The 23,059-nt window shown below is 42.1% G+C and overlaps 1 protein-coding gene across 1 annotated transcript in view; it reads left to right on the top strand.

Annotated features, from left to right (window-relative positions):
* The window catches only part of LOC146647180 (ryanodine receptor 3), a 113,414-nt gene that overhangs the window by 49,041 nt on the left and 41,314 nt on the right, over positions 1-23,059 (top strand). The window contains exons 19-38 of the mRNA XM_085391986.1: positions 39-231; positions 2,699-2,915; positions 3,172-3,276; positions 5,419-5,522; positions 6,357-6,440; positions 6,757-6,916; positions 9,965-10,112; positions 10,363-10,565; positions 10,764-10,938; positions 11,254-11,462; positions 11,549-11,748; positions 11,854-11,920; positions 12,006-12,166; positions 12,260-12,425; positions 15,570-15,656; positions 15,778-16,004; positions 18,354-19,158; positions 19,522-19,722; positions 21,707-21,809; positions 22,368-22,499. Of these exons, the coding sequence (XP_085248112.1) occupies positions 39-231; positions 2,699-2,915; positions 3,172-3,276; positions 5,419-5,522; positions 6,357-6,440; positions 6,757-6,916; positions 9,965-10,112; positions 10,363-10,565; positions 10,764-10,938; positions 11,254-11,462; positions 11,549-11,748; positions 11,854-11,920; positions 12,006-12,166; positions 12,260-12,425; positions 15,570-15,656; positions 15,778-16,004; positions 18,354-19,158; positions 19,522-19,722; positions 21,707-21,809; positions 22,368-22,499 (3,747 nt within the window). The remainder of the gene's footprint in view (positions 1-38; positions 232-2,698; positions 2,916-3,171; positions 3,277-5,418; positions 5,523-6,356; positions 6,441-6,756; positions 6,917-9,964; positions 10,113-10,362; positions 10,566-10,763; positions 10,939-11,253; positions 11,463-11,548; positions 11,749-11,853; positions 11,921-12,005; positions 12,167-12,259; positions 12,426-15,569; positions 15,657-15,777; positions 16,005-18,353; positions 19,159-19,521; positions 19,723-21,706; positions 21,810-22,367; positions 22,500-23,059) is intronic.

Here is a 23,059-nt window from a genome sequence, read left to right as displayed (position 1 = left end):
GTATTTCACATAGCAGTTTGTGCGTGTGTCCCGATCAGGTCGTATCCCGCGGGCGGTTGCGTCTATGAACCAGCACATTCTGACCTCAGAGGACGTGGTGAGCTGCTGCCTGGACCTTGGAGCCCCCAGCATATCCTTCAGGATCAACGGACAGCCCGTCCAGGGCATGTTTGAAAATTTCAACACAGACGGACTCTTCTTCCCTGTTGTCAGTTTCTCTGCAGGTGTCAAGTGAGTGTGTATTTTTTCTGTTCATATGCTTTATTAGACGTTAACAGGCAGAAAAAACTCATATTTATATATTCTAAAAATTCTATCTTTATATTCTGACTTTCATTTTGTCTTCGAGGCTTTTAGATTAGATGCGGCTTAAAAAACAGGAAAAAAATTCTGTTTCCATGGTGACCACTGATAGTGTGATTGATGTGACTTGAAAATGGAATTTCAAGCTCCAGCAGTTTTCCCACAATTCCATGATCGACTCCGACTTTGAAGAGCACAGTAGCCTTTTGCCACGTTCCCTCTGAGACACCTGCCACAATGTTTGGTCATGTTAAATATTAGAAAATGAATTTATTTTAAAAAAAACGTCAGAGTTCAATCATCATTCATTTAAAAAAAAAAAGTGGTTCATCTGTGTGGCTAAGAAAAGGAAAGAAAAAGGCGTAACGCTCCGCTTGATTTCCCCGTCTCTCAAATCATTTTCATGCATTTTTTTCCACAAATGATGTCACTTTTAATAGCGTCATTGTTCTCACACTGTCTGTATTATCTGACGTGCAGAAAAGATTAATTGAACAATGTGTGTTACTGACCCAGTTGTTACGCTGGTTAACAGAAGTTAGATAAGGAGTTTATTACCACTCACACACACGCTCATGTGCCAACATGCTGCATGAGAATTGCTTGAAATATTAAACAGTTCCTTTTTAAGGGATTTTAGTGTTTTTTTGTGACAGCTTGCTGTTACTTTGCACCTGGTGCAAAATTGGAGCAAGTAGAGGATTGGTTGTTTCTGTTAGTTTAAAGGTTAAAGGTTAAATGTATTTATGTAACATGTTTAAAACAGAGTTGACCAAAGAACAAAGATAAGTGATTAGACAACTAATGATTCATTGGCCCCTTCAAGAGGTCACTGGTCAGTTTCATGTTTTTTTTGTTAGTCTTTGCTGTTGATTGGAAGCCTAAATAACCTTTTAGATCATGAAATATGTTTCTTATTTTACAAGCGTTTCATCTTCGGTCAATGCATTCTACACTCAGAAACACTGAGCCATACTAAGGATTGGCATGGACTCAGAAAATGCGCTCAGATGGGAGTTTGTGTGTATCAAGTGTTTATTTTCAAGTTGGCGAATAAGCATATCTAATGTGGTGGAAGTTGTGGGACTGAGCGTGCGCATGTGAGGTCTGGGGAGGATGAGGAACAGAGTTAGCAATGGTTCAACCGGAGGTCGTGATTTGTGGACTGGATTGTGGAACCTGGAAATGGTCTTATTTGAGTGGGAGGTGCTTTGGGGGAGGAGGCTAGTTTCCACAGTAGGGTGGATCGGTGGAGAGTGGGCAGGCAGGTGAGCAGGTGAGTCTTCTCCTTTACAGGTTTGTATTTGTATTGTATCTTTATTTCAGACATATACAGAAAAAAAACCCAATATATACACAACTACACATACTTGCATTTACAAATACGAATATATATGTAAATACACACACACACACGTATGTGCTCAGATAAAACAAAATAAAATAAAATAAAATAAAATAAAACAAAGTCTAAATGACATGAAATGACAATTATTAGGTCTGAAATGGAGTAGGAAGAAGTATAACATACTTATTAATCCCTACCCCATGCTCAACATTTTATTGTTTCTGAGGTTCCAAGCTGAAGCGGGCACATGTGTCTGAAAGGTTTTCACAACTCTGGAGTTCCAGACATTCCAGAGAGACACGTGATTCAATAGTGCATGAGATTGGTGACTGAAAAGAGTGGAGAGACTTAGGATCGCAAGTTCTACATCAGCCCAGCACACCTGGTAAAGGTGTGACAAGAACAAACCAGACAGGGGACGAGTCCTGATGCCAACCTCACAGCTTATAATAACAAAGAGGTTCAACATGCAAAGACCCTTGAGCTGCTTCATTATTACAGACCGAGTGAAAGAATCCAAATTGTCTACAATTTCATAAAACAGGCTGTTTGGAACAGATTTGTCCTTTTTAGTAGTTGAAGTGTTGTCAAGGTCTGATCTGACTCTTTCATTGGTCGGGTGATTGTACAGCTAACACTGTGTTGACCAGTCACAGCAGAGCGTGAGCGTGTGGAAGCTTGGAATTGGCCCAGTGAACAGGGTGAACGTCTCCACGGACTTAAACGTGCCAGAACATGACAGCCACACATCCTCAGTGCTTAATAATTGAGGGCCGCAGTGAGAATGAGCTTGGTTGCGTCACTGCTACTACTTGAACTGCTATTTTGAGGAGCCTCGAGAGACGGTTTTGCAATGTTTTTTTCATTCACAGAACTAAACGTGTCCCCATTGGAGTAGAACCTGTTTAAGAGAGTTAAGAATAAAAGTAGAGGATTAGTTTTCTTTTCACTAGTCGCTTCTTTTATTAACAGCATTTAATTTTCTTTTAGTGTGCACGTAAAACATTGCAATAAGCCAAGTCACGTGAGCAACTTTTCTCTGGTTAGGGTTCGTTTCCTGTTGGGCGGACGGCACGGTGACTTCAAGTTCCTGCCTCCATCAAGCTACGCACCGTGTTATGAGGCTCTGCTGCCAAAAGAGAAGATGAAGGTGGAGCCGGTGAAAGAGTATAAGAGAGATGTGGACGGAGTTCGAGATCTGCTGGGCACCACCCAGTTCATGTCGCAGGCCTCCTTCATCCCCACACCTGTGGAAACCAGCCAGGTAAGCTCACAGGAGGCGTGCAGGATGGTGATCATGAGAAAAACGCCCCCTTTTTCACAAAGGCTGTGATGCAGTGTGACATGTAAAAGAATGCAAATCAACTGAAAAAATGCTCATCTTGAATTTGATGCATCTTGTGTATTTGTTTAATTTTTCCAAAAGAATTGCATTACTTTGTTTCAACTACTGAGTTTTTTGCATTCTATAGTTTGCAAAACTTTTTGGAAAATGCTCATTTGCTTACCTGTTCCTTCAGATTGTCATGCCGCCTCATTTGGAGAAGGTTCGGGACAAGCTGGCTGAAAATATCCATGAGCTCTGGGGCATGAATAAGATTGAGCTTGGCTGGTCTTATGGCAAGGTAAGGGTTAGATTGTTAATGAGATTGTTATTTAGTTGCTTATGTTGTTCTCCTACAAGTTCATCGCTCGGATCAAAAGATAAAAAGCATACTCCATGCCGTTTTCCATGTTTGTGGAGAAATAAACACGACAATTACAATTTTTTCTCGATGAGTGTGACAACTTACCATCACAGAGGCTTGTGTGTCATCTTGCTTTCTCTTTTATAATTTGCGGTTTACACCAAAAAGAGGGTAAGTGGAAAAAGAACACTGTCATTGTTCACATTCAGCGCTTTTCCACGCCACTCATTTACATCCTTCATTCACATCCAGTTTGTTTGTAGGTAGCAGAGTCATTGTGTCTGTGTTCTAGTGTCAGTCATGAATTACAAATTGTTGTTTCACCCAAAGGGCAGAACAGGATGTCTTGGCAATTTCATCACCTCAATAAACCCAGACTAAAATTTGCATTTTGTTTTTTGTTTTTCTCCTTTTCAAAGAAAAACTGATGGAGTTTCTAATTCTTTAAATGTTCAGAGGGTCAATCAAAACACATGACATAACCCGCTATGAGCCAGAAACCAATCAAAAGGCCTGTCTATATATTCGGAGCAGATGTTGTATCTTTTCTCCTGCTACTGATAGGAATCTGAGAATGTGATTGTATGCTATACTTAGATTGGAAGATTAATGTGAAATTGAGATGAGGCTGTGTTAGTCTGTGTTATTCTTGCCTCTGCTGGCTATGTCCAAAAAATTGCCAGATTAACAGCCGATGTTTTCTATTATTAACTGGCATCAAGCCTGATCAAGCATAAAGACCAGAAGCAGTGGGAAACACCTAGTCTGGATCTGTGGGGCAAGTTCAAAAGTATATCTGACTTAGCTTTTGAGCTCTTTTATCATCGGAGAGCTTATGCTTGAGGTTTTTTAAGCTGAAGTCTCCTGGCTTCACCTGTAGTGATATCAAATTCTCATCTAAACTCCCTAAAAGAACAAATTAGTGTATTTCCCAATACAGTCAGCTGGAAACGCATGCTTATAATTACAGTGTACGCAGTGCAATCAGCAGGCTCCTGCAACAGAAGACAAAAACTGTACCTGATTTAAATTCAGCTCCATCCCACTTCAAGTTCTCCTGCTGTGTTCGTATTGTTTACTCTCTGCTCGGGTCTATTGTAAGTCACGGTTGCACAAGTGGTCAAAAAGAAGGCACGTCCAAATTTAAGTCGGTTATGGTTTCATCTGTTTAACTCCAAATTCTAGCTGATGGCTTTCTGGTTTGTTGTATAGTTACCACAGGATAACGCCAAAGTGACCTGTTTTGCTCTTAAAGGAAGGAAAAACAAGAAACCAGCAACAAGACGCAGCTCTTATGTCTATAATACAACATGAGAATTCTGCGCTAGCTTGTAAGCTTTCACTCTGTCCTCCTCCTCGAAAAATCTTTGATTTAGGACAAAGACAAGTCTGAGATTTGGTAAACAACAATAATAAACTAGTTTTATTGTCAAGGTTGTTTTTTTTGGGTTTTTTTTACATGTGGAGCGATAGCCAAGTGAGTTGGAGTCAGTTATACATGTGGTAGAGGTCACATAGCAGATAAAATAAACCTGTTTTTGCTATTTAGCACTGGTTGCATGTAAATATGAAAGAGGAGATTTCCCATAGTTCTTGTACTATTCACAAAAGAGCTGGCTGCTATTCATTGGACCCACGGAAACAGCTGCATATCTGTACACAGCCCTGCATGTTTTCTTGGTAAACATCCACCATTGCCATGCCACCTCCTCTGAGCAGCATTGCCAAAAGGATTATTTGGCTTAAAGCGCAGCCTCGAGAGAGACGCATTACGCCTCTCACTCGGTATTCCTGCCATACAGCTCTCTGGCTCTGCCAAGAAAACATGCTCTCTTGTCCCTCTCTCATAACATGTTCACTAGAGTAGTCTAATCACTGCAACTAGTAGCACCCAGGACTTAAACCACATGCCCGCCCCCCTTGTTAGTTCACAGTGACAATGAGTTATGAGGCTGTGTATCTCATATGCATAGATCTAGTAGGACTTGATGTACATATGAATGCAGAGCTGCTGAACAGCAATGATGAGAACGTCAGGAGGTGTTTGATATGTGTGTTTTTTCTCTGTTTTCCTCACAGATAAGGGATGATAATAAGCGGCAGCATCCGTGCCTGGTGGATTTCTCCAAGCTGCCGGAAACGGAAAAAAACTACAATCTGCAGATGTCAACGGAGACTCTGAAGTACGGCGAACATGATGGATTGTTTTTGTCTTCATGGACAACACCTCTGTTATAAAAATAGCCTAAAAAACCATATCTGACATATTATTCTCAGATAATGCATTTTCTTTTTTCGTTGGATTTAAACTATGAGGAATATCACAAGTTTAGCTAACAGTTCACTGATCTCATAGTAAAGCTGAAGCGATGACGTGCTGTAGTTTAGTTGTTAGCACTGTTAGGACTTCTTAGCTTTTCTTTCTCTATTGGAAAAACACACACCAGCTACAAGGCTGTGGGCATTCCCATCCTTGACAGAGGTTTCCGCAACGCTGGCTCCACGTGTAGGATGACCTGCCTGTGTTGAGATTGTCATGCCCCATTTGATGAATAAATGGAGTATCTATTGCTCTAGACTACCAGTAGTCCTCTCTTCTTTAGAGAGACCAGGCTTTCAATACTTACACAGAAATGTGCAAAATGGAGGGGTAGGGTTAAGGTGGAAAGGCCCATCGCAGGTGATTTACATAAATGCTCTTCGAATCAAAAACATAAATGCATGCCGTCATTAATCTTGATCTGCTGCTTTGGGAGACACATCTGGGTGACAGGGACGAGTTCCTGAAAGACATCAAACTCACTTTTACTGTCGCTCCGTCCGATCACGAGGTGTGATTCACTTGGCGCCCGTTTCGTTGCCGTGGGTATTGCTCGGTCTTTCTTGTGTAACAGATTAGGACACGCGTAATTTAACCCATCGTGCTCTGTTTGGACACATTCAGCAGCCTCTCTGGTTCTTTGCATATACTGTCAAATCAGTTTGTTGGTCACTGTGGTTATTTTTTTCCCCTGCAGGACTCTGCTGGCCTTAGGCTGTCGTATAGTTCACATGAATCCAAATGCTGAGGACTCTCTCAAAAAGATAAAGCTCCCTAAGAAGTAAGTGGGTATGATTATAGCAGCGATGCGAGCACACGCACTACTCATGATATCGATTGTACATCACACAATTGGACAGTAATGACTAGGCCGCTCTATAGTAAGACAGTAAGAGAAATGAAATGAATCAAAATATTTGGTAACCCAATCACAGATCATCCAAAAATGTCCAGCAGTATAAGAAATAAAGGATATTTATTGTGTTTACTGCCATAGAGATTCCCATCAGGCTGTAAATGTAACTAAACTGGTCCCTGTGGTTTAACTGTATCCATAACTGGGGGAAAAATTCCTTTTTCATTGTTTTTTCCTGTAGCTACATGATGTCCAATGGTTATAAGCCGTCCCCTCTGGACCTGTCCGATATCAAACTGACTCCAGGGCAGGAGCTGCTGGTGGACAAACTGGCAGAGAACGCTCACAATGTGTGGGCCAAGGACCGGATCAAACAGGGATGGACATACGGGATTCAGCAGGTATTAGTGATGGGATTTCCGGCTCTTTTTAGAGATCCGGCTCTTTCGGTTCGGCTCACTAAAAAGAGCCGGCTCTTTCGGCTCCGAACCGGCTCTTCAGGTTGTTTTGTTGCTTTAATTAATTTATTATTAACAATAATATAAAATTATGCACAAAAGGAATTACTAACATAAAAACAAGTGGTTTTATTTATATATGTTTATATATAAATATATGCGGTGGCCCCTAGAGACAAAACACGTACAAACTCCAAAACACATTTCTAGCATGAACTGAACTTCCAAAGCAGAGCTACTAGATCACTTAAATTACACAATTGAAAGCATGTGTGTATTGTTTGTGTATTTATACACAGGCACTCATATATATATTCAAATAATTTTAAAAAAAAGTTCATTTACCTGTTATTACCACACACCAAATCCGGTCGTTGGTACTTGCTGGCTTGTGTAGCCACAAGATAACAAAGGCTCAACACTGCGCCCAGCATCCTGGAGCACTTCTGTTGTCTTTTGTACGTGTTTTGAGTTTTTATATGCTTCTGAGTTTTTATGTGCTTCGGAGTTTGTACGTGTTTTTACGTGTTTTGGAGTTTTTACGTGTTTTGGAGTTTGTACGTGTTTTTACGTGTTTTGGAGTTTGTACATGCTTCAGAGTTCGTACGTGATTTGAAGTTTGTATGTGCTTTGTCTCTAGGGGCCACCGTAAATATACTTTTATTTATTCACTCCACATAAAATGTAATAAATAAATCATATAATACAAAAATCAACTATTCACATTTCAAGTTTTAACTATTTAAATTTTCAGCTTTTTCCTTTCACAAATTTAAAGTGAAAAGAACACAAAACACTGCAAACCACAACACAATTAAATATAAATTATAATATGAAAACTAAAAGAACATGCATATTCTCTGTCATATGGACCTGCATGAATAAACTTTCTCAATCCTTTATCATCTGCAACTGAAAATAGTTGTGGATGATTACTATACCTTTCTAATGTTGTTGTCCCTGCCTCTCTTTCTCTCTCTCTGGCTCTGTTCCTGTGCTACTGAGTGTAACTACCGCCCCTCCCCCCTCTGCCCAGCGTAAAGCACAAGGCTCGCGTGCAGAGTGAAGCGGAAAAAAAGTGCGAGAGAGAGGCTGAGAGAAAGAAAAAAAAAAAAAAAAAAAAAAACCCACGTGACGGCTCGCGATAAGGAGCCGGCTCGCGTCGTTCACGTCAAAGAGCCGGCTCTAAGAGCCATTTCGTTCGCGAACGACCCATCACTAGCAGGTATGCTCAAATCCACCAAAGAATCGACACCTTCGCCAGACATGTGAACAGCGCTGAGGTTTGGTTAGAAGTGAAAGACGAATAACAACCTTAGATCACTGTGAACACATCTAGGAAAACACATGCTTTAATGTTCAAATTTGATTGAAGAGATTTAAAAAAAATAGCTTCTCAGAGAACAGGTACATTCAAAAGCAGACATTGTTGCTCTAAAGTGCTTATGAGTGCATCCCTATAATCTAAGAGCAGCAGCTTTACATTGTCCAGAGGTCTGTACAAATTACTCAGCCAGAAAGTACGTAATGTTCCTGGACATCTGGTGCACGTCTGTCCGGTTGTTCAGTCTGACGTCACTAGCCGTGTCTGGACCTAAACTCTGCTGCAGGTCCATATATCAAACAATCACTGTGGCATTACTGAGAGTTAAAAACTGTCTAAAGTCTTTCATCTTTAATAAAATGATCAGCGTTCTGCTCTACCAGGTGTAACAATTGAGTTTAACATCCAGGCATCCATGAAAACGGAATTTATGACATTTAACGGAGTTAGAAGTTAGCAGGGAGTTAGCTCGCTAGCTTCTATCTAAATACAATATAGCATGTCCTGACTGCGGGGTTTTGGAAACAAATTCAAACGTACAGCTCTGCTATCACTTCCAGCATAAATGAAGACAGAAAACTAAACAGCAGTGATGTTTGAAGGGTTACTGAAGTTGGGCTAGCTGGTATATAATGATGTGCTACGTGACCGCTAGCGACACAGCTATGTTAGCATAATATAAACAAGCTAACTTTTTTTCCACTCGATAAAAGTTAACGTGAGTGTTCTCGGTGGTCAGGAACAAATGTAATCGCATGGCAGGATGCTGTAAACGGACCAAACTTCAGCCAGGAGAACAACTGAGATAATCTATCCACAATACGAGGTTAGTCATTCATATACTGCTGCATGGGCTGGGCTGTAGTTACATCCTAAGGTTTTAAAAACTGAGCTTAAATAAATGATTAGCGGTAATAAAAGGGGGAGGTCAACAGTGATCACTGACTGTTTTAGGAGCTTTTTGAGATCAAAAAGAAGAAAATACATAACATTAAACATGTTAACAACACAAAAGCCATATTAAACGCTACTACTACTAACTACTTTAGACCCGGAAGTAGGATTCGTCACGTCATCACTGAACAACCGGATACAATGTGCTGGGAAAAAATGCTCAGATCAAATACAAATGCTGCAAAGAAAGAAAAATCTGTTTTCTTAATATGTGGAAGAATACGCTACTTTTGCCTGCTCCCTTATTCATAAGGGGTTGCCACAGTGGGTAGCTCCGCATGTTTGAGTTGGCAAAGCTTTTTTATGCCGGACCCTTTTCCTGACAAAAGCCCACTGGGATTTGTGTCTCCTCCCGGGATCAAACTGGGGATCTTTTACTTGTCAGGGAATTGTGTAAACCGAAAGGCTGATTTTGTTCTATTTCAGCTTTGTCTGTTATCTTCTCAGTTTCAGACCAGTCTATAGTTCACTTGTGGATTTGTTAACTAATAAAGTAGTAATATTGGACACATAACCAGCTGCAGAGCTTCAGCTACAGGCTCATCAAACAAACCTGAAATAAATAAAAGAAAAAAACTCTAATTTAAATTCACAAATCTGCTTTACAGCTGAATGAAATCCCTTCATTTGCCTTTCAACTGGTGGGACAAATGAATGTTTTTAAAAAAGGCTTTAAACTTTAACATTTCTCTTGCTGCTTCTCCTCCGTGCAGGATCTTAAAAGTAAGCGTAACCCTCGCCTGGTTCCTTATGCTCTGCTGGATGAACGCACCAAGAAGTCGAACAGGGACAGCCTGCGGGAAGCTATCCGCACTCTGATTGGCTACGGGTACAACATCGAGCCCTCGGACCAGGAAGGCGGTGAGTTTCACCCATGAAAGTGTGCTAATCAAAATGCCCAGAAGTTCAAATTATACAGTGCATAATAAAATGCTCCTTACAAAGAATAAGGATAAAAAAATATGTCCTGATATGGGACTTTGCCTTCCATCTCCTTTCAGTTTAGAGTGAAAGAGAATAGCCACATGAAATTGCTGCCTTTACCTACAGCCACTGGGTTTTTGCAATTAATATTTCCATTGCTTCTTATTATTCTCCTTTCACCCAGCAGGACAAGTCTCGGAGCGCCTCAGCATTGATAAGATCCGCTTCTTTAGGGTAGAGAGAACGTACGCAGTGAAGACCGGGAAGTGGTACTTCGAATTTGAGGCCGTTACCGGTGGAGACATGAGAGTGGGCTGGGCCAGACCTGGGTGTAAGCCAGATGTGGAGCTTGGCACAGATGAGCTTGCGTTTGTCTTTGATGGATACAGGGTAAGCTGTCAACCAAATCTCAGTTAATCCCAACAGCGTATTGGTGAAGTTCACGCAGACTACTCGAAAAATGGCTTTCGCCCTTTATTCTTTCGTATTTAAAAACCTATTTAATTATTTGGTGTTAAGCTCATTTAAAGTAGTTGCTCACATTGTGTGTATACCATATGGTATTCCTTGTGTCTGTACTGTGCACAGGGCCACTGCCTGAACATGGGCAGCCGGCTGTTTGGGCGCTGTTGGCATGCTGGGGACGTGGTGGGCTGCATGATCAACATGGAGGACAAGTCCATGATCTTCACTCTGAACGGGGAGATCCTGATCACCACCAAGGGCTCTGAACTCTGCTTCACGGACTTTGAAACTGAGGATGGTGAGAAAGAGCGTGTATGAATGTGGCTGTGAGGAGCTGTTGAGCACACGTCCTTGCCATCCTGCCCTCATCTTTTAAAGCCTTCACATGTAGAGCAGAAGGCTTTATCCCAGAACAATCATGGTGGTGATATAAGTTAAAATTGAGCGGCTCCCTGTGTGGAAATCAGCCGTATTTGAAGTGCCACTTGTAAATTGCCTTTTGCAAAAGCTGCATTGATGTTCCATCCCTCCTGCCGTGTATTCTTAAAGACTTCTTTCTCTCCTCCTCCTTTGCTCCCCCCCTTTGTCTTTATGTCCTTTGTCTGTCCTGCAGGGTTTATTCCAGTGTGTAGCCTCGGTCTGTCGCAGGTGGGTCGTATGAACCTCGGGAAGGATGCTAGCACCTTTAAGTACTACACCATGTGCGGCTTGCAGGAGGGATTCGAGCCATTTGCCGTCAACATGAATCGAGAGGTCACAATGTGGTTCAGCAAGCGTCTGCCTACTTTTGTCAACGTGCCGAAGGACCACAACCACATTGCGGTAAGAAAGAAGAAACTGTGAAATTGTTAAAAACGATTGAATTGGCCTAGACGATGAACGCGAAGATTGTCATCGTTTGTTTGCAGGTAACCAGGATCGACGGCACCATCGACAGCCCTCCTTGTCTCAAAGTCACCCACAAGACGTTTGGGACACAGAACAGTAACGCAGACATGGTGTTTTGTCGTCTGAGCATGCCTGTGGAGTTCCACTCCGTCTTCAAGATCAGCCCTGTGGTGGACATGAACGGTGTTCATGAAGAAGAAACCCTTAAAGTCAAACACAGGTGCTGAACTTCCCAAAACTGTGACTTTAAGCTCTTTTGCGAGAAAACCTTGAATCCGACATGTTATCTGCTCGCTAATGACTTTTTGAATATGGTTTCTGATAGATATCCACTGAGATCTGTGAGGCACAGCGATGAAAGTAGACGAGTGGACTACAGCAGCATCACTACGGTACAGAAGAAACGTCTGTTTGCAGCTGCAAAAACTAAATGCGTTTTCATTTTTGGCTAAGTCTCTCTTCTCTGTTTTGTTACAGTACTACCATTCAGTGAGGGTCTTCGCAGGTCAGGACCCTGCCTGTGTGTGGGTTGGATGGGTTACTCCTGACTACCATTACTATAGCAACAACTTCAACCTCAGCAAGAATCGTACAGTGACTGTAACCCTGGGCGATGAACGTGGGCGAGTCCACGAGAGGTGACGCCCTCTGTGTTCATATGTAATAAATGCTGACGATTATTTTTAATTACTAACCTTGTAAAGATTTTTATATATGCTTATTACTGACAGCGTGAAGAGGAGTAACTGCTACATGGTGTGGGGTGGTGATGTCACCAGCACTTCCCACACCTCCGGTCGCAGCAATGTGGATCTGGAGATCGGCTGTCTAATAGATTTGGCCACTGGCCTATTGACATTCACCGTCAATGGCAAAGATATCTCTACCTCCTACCAGGTACAATACACACAGCTGTGCAAGCAAGAATATAACTATTGCTATGTTTCTCTATAATTAAAAGTATCTAGTGTGATGGGTGCAACCCAAAATAACTATGCTACCGAACTAATAAAAAAGTAAATTTACAAAACTGTGCAAAAGTCTTGAACCTCTTCATCAGTTTTTTATATTTTGCTAGGAAAATAGAAATAAGGTGAAAGATTGAATGGAAATACAAAATATGGGGCAAAAACAGAGTTTGTACAATTCTAATGAGCTTGAAAGTCAATATTTGACACAACTGCCTTTGTTTTCCAACACATTTCTAAATAGTCTTCAGGAATGGTCCTGCAGGCTTCTTTAGGACATTCAATGATTTTCAGATGTTGGCTCCCCTTTGGTAAATTGTAAATGGAAAGTTATATTGTCTTTGGACTGTGGGAGGAAGCCGGAGTACCCGGAGGGAACCCACGCAAACACGGGGAGAACATACGAACCCTGGCCTGATGGTGGACTTGAACTCAGGACCTTTTTGAAGTGAGGCAACAGTGCTAACCACTGTGCCACTGTACTACAGTTAGTGGGGTTAGGTTGATTGGAAACTCTAAATTGTCCATAGGTATAGATGTGGGAGTGAATGCGAGTGTGAATGGTTGTCTATGTGTTAGCCCGGCGACAGACTGGCGACATGTCCAGGTGTAGAGCTTTTATCTACGCTTTCTATGCCTATTCACGTGCATCGGGGGCAACTTAGTGCATTTAGCAGGAGTCATGGATCGACCGACCTGACCTGCTCTACCGTAGCTTCTTTTTACTCCCAGTATGATCCCACTCTGTTTCAAAGTTGTTAAGGTTCGGGGAGGCCAGTCAGTGACCGACGGCATTCCATTGTGTGTTTTTCTATCCAGGTATGCTTTTACTGCTTTGGCAGTGTGTTTGGCATCATTGCGATGCTGAAAAATTAAACCGTTGCCAATCAGATCCTTTCCAGATGCTATTTCATGCTGGATCAAAATCTGACAGCACTTCTCACAGTTCCATCAGTTTTGACAAAATCCACAACACCACTGACTGACATGCAGCTCCAAATCAGACAGAGCTTCTTCTGTGTTTTACAGATGGCTGTAGACACTCACTGTTGTACCTCTTTCCTTACCTCCTCACTACACATTGACGAAGATTTGGAGAAAAACGTTCTTTCCATAAGACCTGTTCTCACTGATTTACATTCTAGTTCATATGTAATGTGGCATACCTCAGCTTTTCTTCTCGTTTTCCTTCCTTAAGAATGAAAAAGGCAATCTTGTGCCTGTCAGACTGTGTTGTTTTTTTTGTACATTTTGTATATATATATTTTTTGAAGATTCAAGGAAAAAATTACATGTTTTTGCAAAAGGCTGCTAGTAAAAATGTCAAAGATACAATTTAATATTCGCTCTTTTTGTCTGTTACGTGAAGACACAACACTTGTTCGTCCCTTGAGTTATGTGTTTGTTATTGCTTGAATGATTCATAGGTTGGAGTGAAGTGTTAACTTTAAAAAAACCCAGAGAACTGTGACGCAAAACCAATTGAAAACTTTAAAAGAACATCTGGCTCATTGGAAACAAAACTGTGAATTTGGACATCAATTTCAGGGTCTGCAAGTGCAGCCATAAACAATTCCCATCACTCCCACTTTTGAATCACCCTTTGAATCACCTGAATACCTGCACATCACCATTGTGCCCTGGAAATGCTTCCACGAATGCTGCTGTTTGGTCTCTGTTTATCGTAGTTCTCATCATCACTGATGGTCCTTGACAGTGTCATGGCGACAAAAGTTTATATTTGATGATGATAGCAAAATCACAAATGTGCAAGTGGTCAGAGCTGGATGCTCAAGGAGAGAACCATGAGGGGCATGGGGAGCAGTTAAATTTAATAAATCAGGTCAGTTTGTACACTAAGGAGCTTGGAAAGAAAAGCGTCTGGACTTCTTTAAGTTGCTTGAAGACGTTTTACTTCTCATCTGAGAAGCTTCTTCAGTTCTAGGGTCAAATAGTGGAGAGTCCCAGATTTAAGCCCTATGGGAGTGACCCCCAAGAGAGACATGGACCCCCTGATGATCCTCTACCTAATCATATGAGCCAAGGTGTGAAAATCGGTGTGGGTCACAATCAGCCAAGGTTTTGGGTGAACCCGCTGTGAAACCTAGCCCCACACAGTTGGTGTCGTAAGCCACTGCATCTGTTCAAAGATGTTCGTTCACAGTGGACATAGATGGCTTCTTTCACTCTGTCCTCGAAAGAGTGACCTTTGCCCTTTAGATGCAGATGGATAGCTGGCTCTTGTATGTTGTGCCATATGTTTATGAAGTGGCTGTTTGGTCTCTCCGATGTAGAGGTCTAAGCGACTTGAGCGAACTGAAGAAGCTTCTGAGAGGTGAAACGTCTTCAAGCAACTTAAAGAAGTCCAGACGCTTTTCTTTCCAAGCTCCTTAAACTACGATGACCTGGATGATTGAGAACCTTCACAGACATTTTGTAGAGTTTTATGGCTTTAGTTGTGGATCTTTTTTGGTAACAGCTTGTAAAATGATTTATAAAGGATATCAAGTCTTTTGCGAAGAAGATGCATGCATGCATTAATATCCTTATTCTTCACTAGCCTAATATTGGCCATGCATATATCCCTGCGTCTCCAGTTTAATCTGATGACCTTGAGAGTAACTTAATTTAAGACTTAATTTAAGACATATTTACTGAACAGAGAAGTGACTGTGCATCTTGTTGAATTGTGGACTTGTTGTTCAGATGTCCTCTCAAAAGTAAATCCCAAAATAATCTTTCAGAGGGTATAATCTTCTTACGTTCTTCCTCACTGAAATTCTTTGAGACTTCACACAGTACTGACTCATCGCCGACACTCTTAAATGTTCATGTGTACTCACTCACACACACACACACACACACACACACACACACACACACACACACACACACACACACACACACACACACACACACAGGGAAACTAAACTGCACTAAGTAGCAGAGTTTTCATGATGCATCATTAAGCTGCTTTCCTTAAGTCACGCTTTCAAGCTCCTTCTCAAGCTTTTGATATTTACTTCCTGTTTGGACCTTTTGTTTGCTTTCTTTTCACTTTTCTCTGTTCCAGGTGGAACCAAACACCAAGCTTTTCCCCGCTGTGTTTGTGCGACCCACCAGCCCCAGCCTCTTTCAGTTTGAACTGGCTAAAATAAAGGTGCGTGGCTCCTAATTTTACTTTTCCATTACAACAGGCTTACTTTTGTGTCTGCAATACCATAGAAATGAATGCTGTGCTCAGACAGGATTCCCATCAGCTGTCTCTGTGTGCTCTCCAGAACGCCATGCCTCTGTCATCAGCCATCTTCAAGAGTGAGCATAAGAACCCGGTTCCACAGTGTCCGCCCCGACTGGATGTCCAGACCATAAACGCCGTGCTGTGGAGCCGCATGCCCAACAGTTTCCTCAAAGTGGAAACGGCCAGGGTTAATGAGAGGCATGGATGGGTGGTTCAGTGCGTGGAGCCCCTGCAGATGTTGGCAGTGCACATACCTGAAGAGAACAGGTGTGAAACAAGGCTTAGTTCGCTTATAAGTTGGATTTGTTACTTTTTAAAGCACACTAGTCAATGCACACAGTATCTTAAATGTTTAATCTATACAGGAAGTTTCAAACCTTTTTTACCGAGGACCAGAGACAGCATGCAACTGCCTGTTGTAACACAACTTGTGTTCTTTATTCTTAAACAAAAGATGTACTAAATACTGATCTGCTAAGTTCTTTTTGTTTTGTGATCAGAACAAGGCTAACTGTTTTGCCCCATTTCTATTTTCTTAAAGCTAATTTCCTGTTTCATCTAGCTTTATTTTTAGCTTAAAGTAATGACAGTGGTATTCATATTCTCATTTAACTCTTAAAAAACACAAGCTTCCTGTAACCATCAGCACACATTGCAATAAAGTGATTTAGTCATATTTTATTTTTTGGTAACACAGTAAATTTTTTTAAATCTCAACAGTCACTCAGGATTTTCTGCTTTCCTCAGTTTTGTCGCTGTGTATTAAAATGTCCTCGGCTATAAGCTGTTAGACAGACAAAACAGGTTTGAAGTTGTCACCGTGGGCTTCGCTAAATCATCGTGCTGATTTTTTAACTGTTTGTGACAAGTGTATTAAGCAACCAGAAGGATTAAGGGACGGGGAGTTTCAAGTTATTATCACCTTCCATTCTGACGTATAACTGTTAAGATTCTGGCCACTGAACCTTTAAAATTTAAGAGCAAGACGTGAGTTTAGAGTGCAGTGCCATTAGCTATGACTAGCAAACTTGGTTAGTAACCTACATCGCATAAACACATGATTCTTAGTTAATGGTAAGCAACAAACCACCAATAACATAACTAATAAATTACTGTAATTTCACCACACAGTTATCCATATTTTCTGTCAGACAGAAAAGGCACCAACAACACAAAAATGGTTGAGTGACTCAGATTAGCTAGCATGAAGCCTAGCGGCTAGCGGGCAGCCACCTGGGAGTGAAAGCAGCCATGCTCCTCACAGTTAGTGTGAAGGGGGGTAAATTAGCTGTAGAGGGAAAAATCATTCTAACCCTCAGCTGTGAAAGCCTCACCCAGCCGGGCAAGTAGGCAGCTAAGTTTGTGAACACAATAACTAGAGAATGAGGCGATGTAGGGTTTTCAAATTGATACCATAACAATAATACCATATCTGTTAGAAATGTCAGGCAAATTTGAATCTCAGTCACCTTGAAGGTCAAGTTTTCTGAAAATCTTGTGATGCGATAACTAAAGATGTAAGTCACCTTGGATTTTCACATTGATTGGAGGTGAGGAGTAGTATTTTTTTATACCAGGTTGTAAACCTTCCATGGTAACGTTGGACACTTTAAGACTGGGTTTTATTGAGAGTCACTCACTAATGCTGGGCAGACAATGTGCGATTTTTTCAGTCACGTTATTCAGCTCCTGCTCAAACTGCACGATTGACTCGCAGGGGTTAGAAGTTCATAGGTCACGATGCAGGTCTCACACTATACGGCCCGATGCTCTGATGCGACCTGAGTGCTCACACTGTGCGTCCATAAAAATGAAGGTTATAACAGAAAATCTGTCGCTCGCTCTCTCCGTCTTTCACTCACACAGACACACCACCACCATCAGCTTTGCTAAATTGCTAATGAAAAACATGGTCAGGCAGCTGTGATTGAGCAGCAGTGTAGATCCAACTATTTTCACGGTTGTTGTGGTCGTGATCATTTTGTGAGGCCACATCGAAAAGGCTCGGATGAGCTTTCCAAAGTTCTCCAAGTTGTGCCTCCATCGCTTGTGTCCAGATCACACGCTGCACAGCCGCGTGCTCCGTCTTTTTCACCGACATTTGTGTTTGCGTGTGCGCAGTGTGACAAACTGCGGTGACACCCTCACGACGGTCGCGAGGATTTCAAACAGGTTTGAAATCCTCGTGACCAAGCGATTGATGATCGGGAGCTGGTCGTGAGGTGTCAATCGCATCTCGTTACCCCACGTATACTACACGATGCACGACGCACGATGAAGGCCAAAATCGGGCCGATCGCCAAAACGGTTGCACGACTCAAAATGGGCCAAAAATCGCACAGTGTGAGCCCAGCATTATGGAGACATCTTTAATGACCATTTCAAGTCCAACTGCACTGAACTGGCTTTACTTTTTAGCTCTAGAGGATGCTGCTTGAGAATTTCACATTGGATGCTGTCACATGTAAAAAGCAACTTACTGGCTTGAAAAAAATCCCCAAGATAGAAAAATATGAGTTTTTAAAGTTTCTCCCTGACCACCAAGTAGACTAGATCACAAACTTCGTGTTATGAACCATCATGAATTCTGCTAACTCTTGCTCTTTTTAATGAAAGGTGCGTTGACGTCATGGAGCTCTCGGAGCAGGAGGACATGAAGAAGTTCCACTATCACACCTTGAAACTGTACTGTGCCCTCTGCGCTCTGGGAAACACTCGTGTGGCCCACGCCCTTTGCAGCCACCTGGACCAATCACAGCTCTTGTACACCATCGACAATCAGTACCTGTCTGGCACGTTACGCGAGGGCTTCTACAATGTTCTGATTAGCACCCACCTGGAGACAGCCAAAGAGGCACGACTCATGATGAAAGATGAGTTCGTCATTCCTGTCACGGCCGAGACACGCTCCATTCGTCTCTTTTCTGATGCTTCTAAAAAGCACCTCCCGCCTGGGGTGGGGCTTAGCACCTCCCTGAAACCACGCCTAAACTTTACCCCACCGTGCTTCATCAGCACCAAACGGGAGCATCTGTACAGTCCCCAAATCCCACTGGATGCACTGAAGGAGAAAGCGATTTCAATGTTGACAGAGGCTGTTCAAAGCGGAGGGCACCACATCCGAGATCCTGTCGGAGGATGCGTGGAGCACCAGTTTGTTCCAATCCTGAAGCTCATTAGCACCTTGCTGACGATGGGTGTGTTAGGAAGCGAGGACGTTCGTAAGATTTTACTGCTCATTGACCCGAACGTCTTCAAAGAGGCAAGAGAGGAGGGAGCCACGGGGGCCACAGACAAAGAGGGACTAACAGGGGCAGAGGAAAAGGCGGTGGAAGCTGGAGAAGAAGAGGCAATCAAAGAGGCTCAACAGCCAATGGAAGGACTGCTGGAGAAGAGGCTGCCAGAGCCGGTTAAACGACAGGTGATCGTGAAAACACACACAATTGTATACACAACAGACAAATAAAAATAACCAAAACATGTGAAATCGATGCACATTGTAATCTTAAAGTGACAATCCACAGCTACGAACTAACCACACAGCTGTCCTCTCAAATGCTCCGTAACTGCTCTAATGTAATAGGCCCGTTCAGAGATCAGCCAAACATGAAATAGCTCCGTCTCGTATCGAACAAATGATCTCACGAGTAAATATCTCTCTTTAACAAGTGGGATAATGTGAAGCCATAAGGCATTTCGATATGTTTCTGTCATTCTTGATAACTAACGCCTGCTTTGTCACAACAGTGATGGAAGAGTACCTGTTTGTGTGCCTCCTCTCCAGATGTGCGAGCTGCTTCACTATTTCTGTGACTGCGAACTGAAGCACCGTATCGAGGCCATTGTGTCCTTTTCTGACAGCTTCGTGTCCAAGCTGCAGTACAACCAGAAGTTCCGCTACAATGAGCTGATGCTGGCCCTCAATATGTCTGCTGCTGTTACAGCGAAGAAGACCAAAGAGTTCAGATCACCGCCTCAAGAACAGGTGAGAAGAAGCACGCCGGGTCTAAGCCAGCGGATCCCAAAGTAGGAAGTAAAATGCAGCATTTCGATCACTGACTGGCCTGTTCCAGTTTAGATGATTATCTTTTACAGCCATTCTGCTGTAGATTTACTGCTGTGTTTGGGATTGTTATCCTGCTGTATGACAAAAAATTTGTACAAGCTTTAGCTGTTGGAGAGACGGCCTCACATTTGACTTTCAAATACTTCAGTACAGAGTTCATAGACTTTTTCCAGCTACACAATTTCTGTAGCTGCAAAACAAAAGCCAAATCATCTCCCTCCACCGCCATGCTTGACAAGTGGTAAGAGCTGTTATGTGCTGATATGCTGTGTTTCATTTGGCACTGTGCAATATGGCCAAACATCTCAATGATACACAGTGCATAGAAATCACAAAAGTATTCTCCTGATTTGTTCTTTGTAGAGAGAAATGGCTTTCTTCTTGCAGCTCTTCCAAACAACCCTTACTTGTTCAGTCTTTTTGTATTTATAGTGTCATGAAATTGAACATTTACCACAAGGCCTTCTGTGAGCATTGCACATCTGAAATTGGGCTCAATTTTCTTGGATGTCTTGAATGTTTGCTACTACTGAATAATCTTAATCACTGCAGAGTGATTGACTTCAAACTGTTTGGAAATAGCCTCGTGGCTATTGGCTATTGCTTCTCTAAGACCATTGGTGGTCTAAGGCATTGTGTTAACACACACCTGAAATCTCCAGACTAGTAAACATCTGCCTACTGATGATCAATGAGTTGAGTGTGTTTGATTAACAGCACCTAGCTGCCACTAACCCTCCTAATCCCAAAGGAAACAATAAGGGTGTGTTTAATTTTTCACATTTTACCTTCATTTGTGTCGGATTGTTTTTGTTCAATTGAGACTGTTTACCAAATTTTAAAACCCGACACTCACCAGATTATTCCATTTTTACGTTAAAGCATTAAAAAAGAGGTGATGTATTGCGCTTCTCCACCACAGCACCACTTTTCATCTGTGCCGGGGCTCCCTCGTGACAGCTTTACCCCGGCAGTTGTGTATCTCTGCTAATGGATTTCTGACAGTGCGCATATCTCCCGAGTGATCGTAGTGACGCTCGTGTGACGCAAGTGTGCAAAATAGCTGCAGAGGGTAAATGGCAGTAATTGTGCATCATTTAGAGAAAGAATAAAAAAAGAATATGTGACTCTGTAATAACTCAGTATACGGAAAACCTGCAGGCTCATGGCTTCAACTGATTGGTCAGTACCGTTGTTGTCTGAATACGTGACTAATTTGAGATTAATGTAGATTTTGGTTCAGTTCTTTCTGCCTCTTTTAGCCCAGAGAGAACCAGAGCTGCTTCTGGCTCCTAATGTTTCATAAAGCTCTCTTCTTTGTCTATATGTGAGAGTGTGCGAGCAAAGCTTCAAGGCAAATTCATTCCTCTTGGTCTTGGTTTGATGGCATTGCTTCCCCGGGAGGGCACACTCATCTGCACAAGAGTGCACATACATAGAGCATTTCTTTAAGGTCACGGCTGCAGACAGAATTCAGTGCAGCACAGCTCGTTTAATGGCTTGTCATGGTGTCCTTCGGCCTGTTAGTGCAGAGAGAGAATTAGCCACTCGAGCTGCGTTTTTTCTCTGTGATTCCTGCAATAACAACATTATAACAAAGCTGGGATAGTCTCCAGCCCTGCACAATGTACTACAGTAATTTGTATATAGAATAGAATAGAATAGAATAATCCTTTAATTGTCCCACAAGGGGAAATTTGGTTGTAACAGCAGCCAGAAAGACACATATACAACAAACAGGACACGGAACAGAAACATACACAATTTTTCTTACTTATTTACATTAAGGACAATGGTTACTATAAACAGAGTACTGTACAGTTATTAAATTAAATAAAAATAACTAACTATGCATTTTTTTGTATCTCTATGCATCTAATTTGAACATTTTCCCACATTTTAGATCAACATGCTGCTGAACTTCAGTATGGGAGAGGACTGCCCGTGCCCTGCAGACATCCAGGAGGAACTCTATGATTTTCATAATCAGCTGCAGCTCCACTGTGGTGAGATGCAGCTCTTGCAAAAAACATTATGAACCGCAATGCTAAACTGTTTATGTTTATTACAACACATATATCATCATTTTGCAACATGATGCAGCAATGTTACATTTCCCTGATTGCTTTTAGAATTCATTACAGTTATTTTACCGAGGCAGCACAAGCCGGCATTATGGCTGATAATGTAAGAATAATAAACAAAACAAACATCCTTATGAAAAATGCTTTACGTGCACATATTTCTTGGCACTGTTAGCTGCCGTTGCGTCGCCATCAGCAAAATTGTGCCTGTACTTCATGAGATGTTTCTTCCTCTCTCTCTGCAGCGCTTTCTGCCAAGGCAGAAGATTTGAACGTTCGCTGCTTCCGCAATTTCTCTGACATCTTGATGTTTTGATAAATAATTGAATCGCCCTCCCTTCCGTGGTGCTGCCGATCTAATGGCGGCCTCACCTGCGCAAAAAAAACAAAGAAACTTTAAATTGCTAAGAAATAAGAAGAGGGAGAGTTGTCCTGCGCATCATGCACATTGTGGTTGTTTTTTCTCTCTGTGTAATGCAGGAATCCCTATGGAGGAAGATGAAGACGAGCAGGATACATCGATTAAAGGTCGCCTCCTTATGCTGGTGAACAGGATCAAAGGCCAGGCGCACAAAGCAGAGGAGCCCACGAGGATGGAGCAAGCTGCACCCTGTGAGGAAATCACCGCTTTCATTGCACTGCATGAATGATGGAGCTGTGCCTACTGTATCGTTACACCTGAACGTGGTTAAGAGCTAACGATGATGCGGATTAAAAGTTAATTAGTGAGCAGGGGAACAACAAATTTGAGGAATATGACTGCAGAAGCATACCGAATCACAAGTGGAAGCAGTTTACTCTTAGGATGTGTTACTTCATAGTCAAGCTGTCCAACAACAAGAAAAAAAGGTGTCCTTGAGCAAGACATGGAACTGGTTTGGTTTGTTGTTGTTGTTTTCCCATAAAAGCACAAGTGCTGAGCTCACGCCTTGTACATTTAGTCCCTGCTACATTTTGCTCATTCATGGCCTTGTTCACCTCTTTCTGTACAACCTCTGTGTCTCTCTTTGTGTTCCTGGCACAAAAGAGAGGGCAGAATTAACAGGAGATGTTTCTGTATTGCACTTCTAGCGCCCTCAGTCTGCCGCTGCCACGTGGACTGATTCACTGGGTAGCAGTCATTTCCATTTCAATTTCCCTTCAATTTCATTATGGAAATATGCAGCCTGGTG

The sequence above is a fragment of the Rhamphochromis longiceps genome, linkage group LG19 (assembly GCF_057381845.1).
Source record: "Rhamphochromis longiceps isolate RC_006_pf linkage group LG19, R_longiceps_female_GT1.1, whole genome shotgun sequence".
Taxonomy (NCBI): Eukaryota; Metazoa; Chordata; class Actinopteri; order Cichliformes; family Cichlidae; genus Rhamphochromis; species Rhamphochromis longiceps.
Note: the sequence above shows the minus strand (reverse complement) of the source record. Positions and strands in the feature narration are given on the sequence as shown.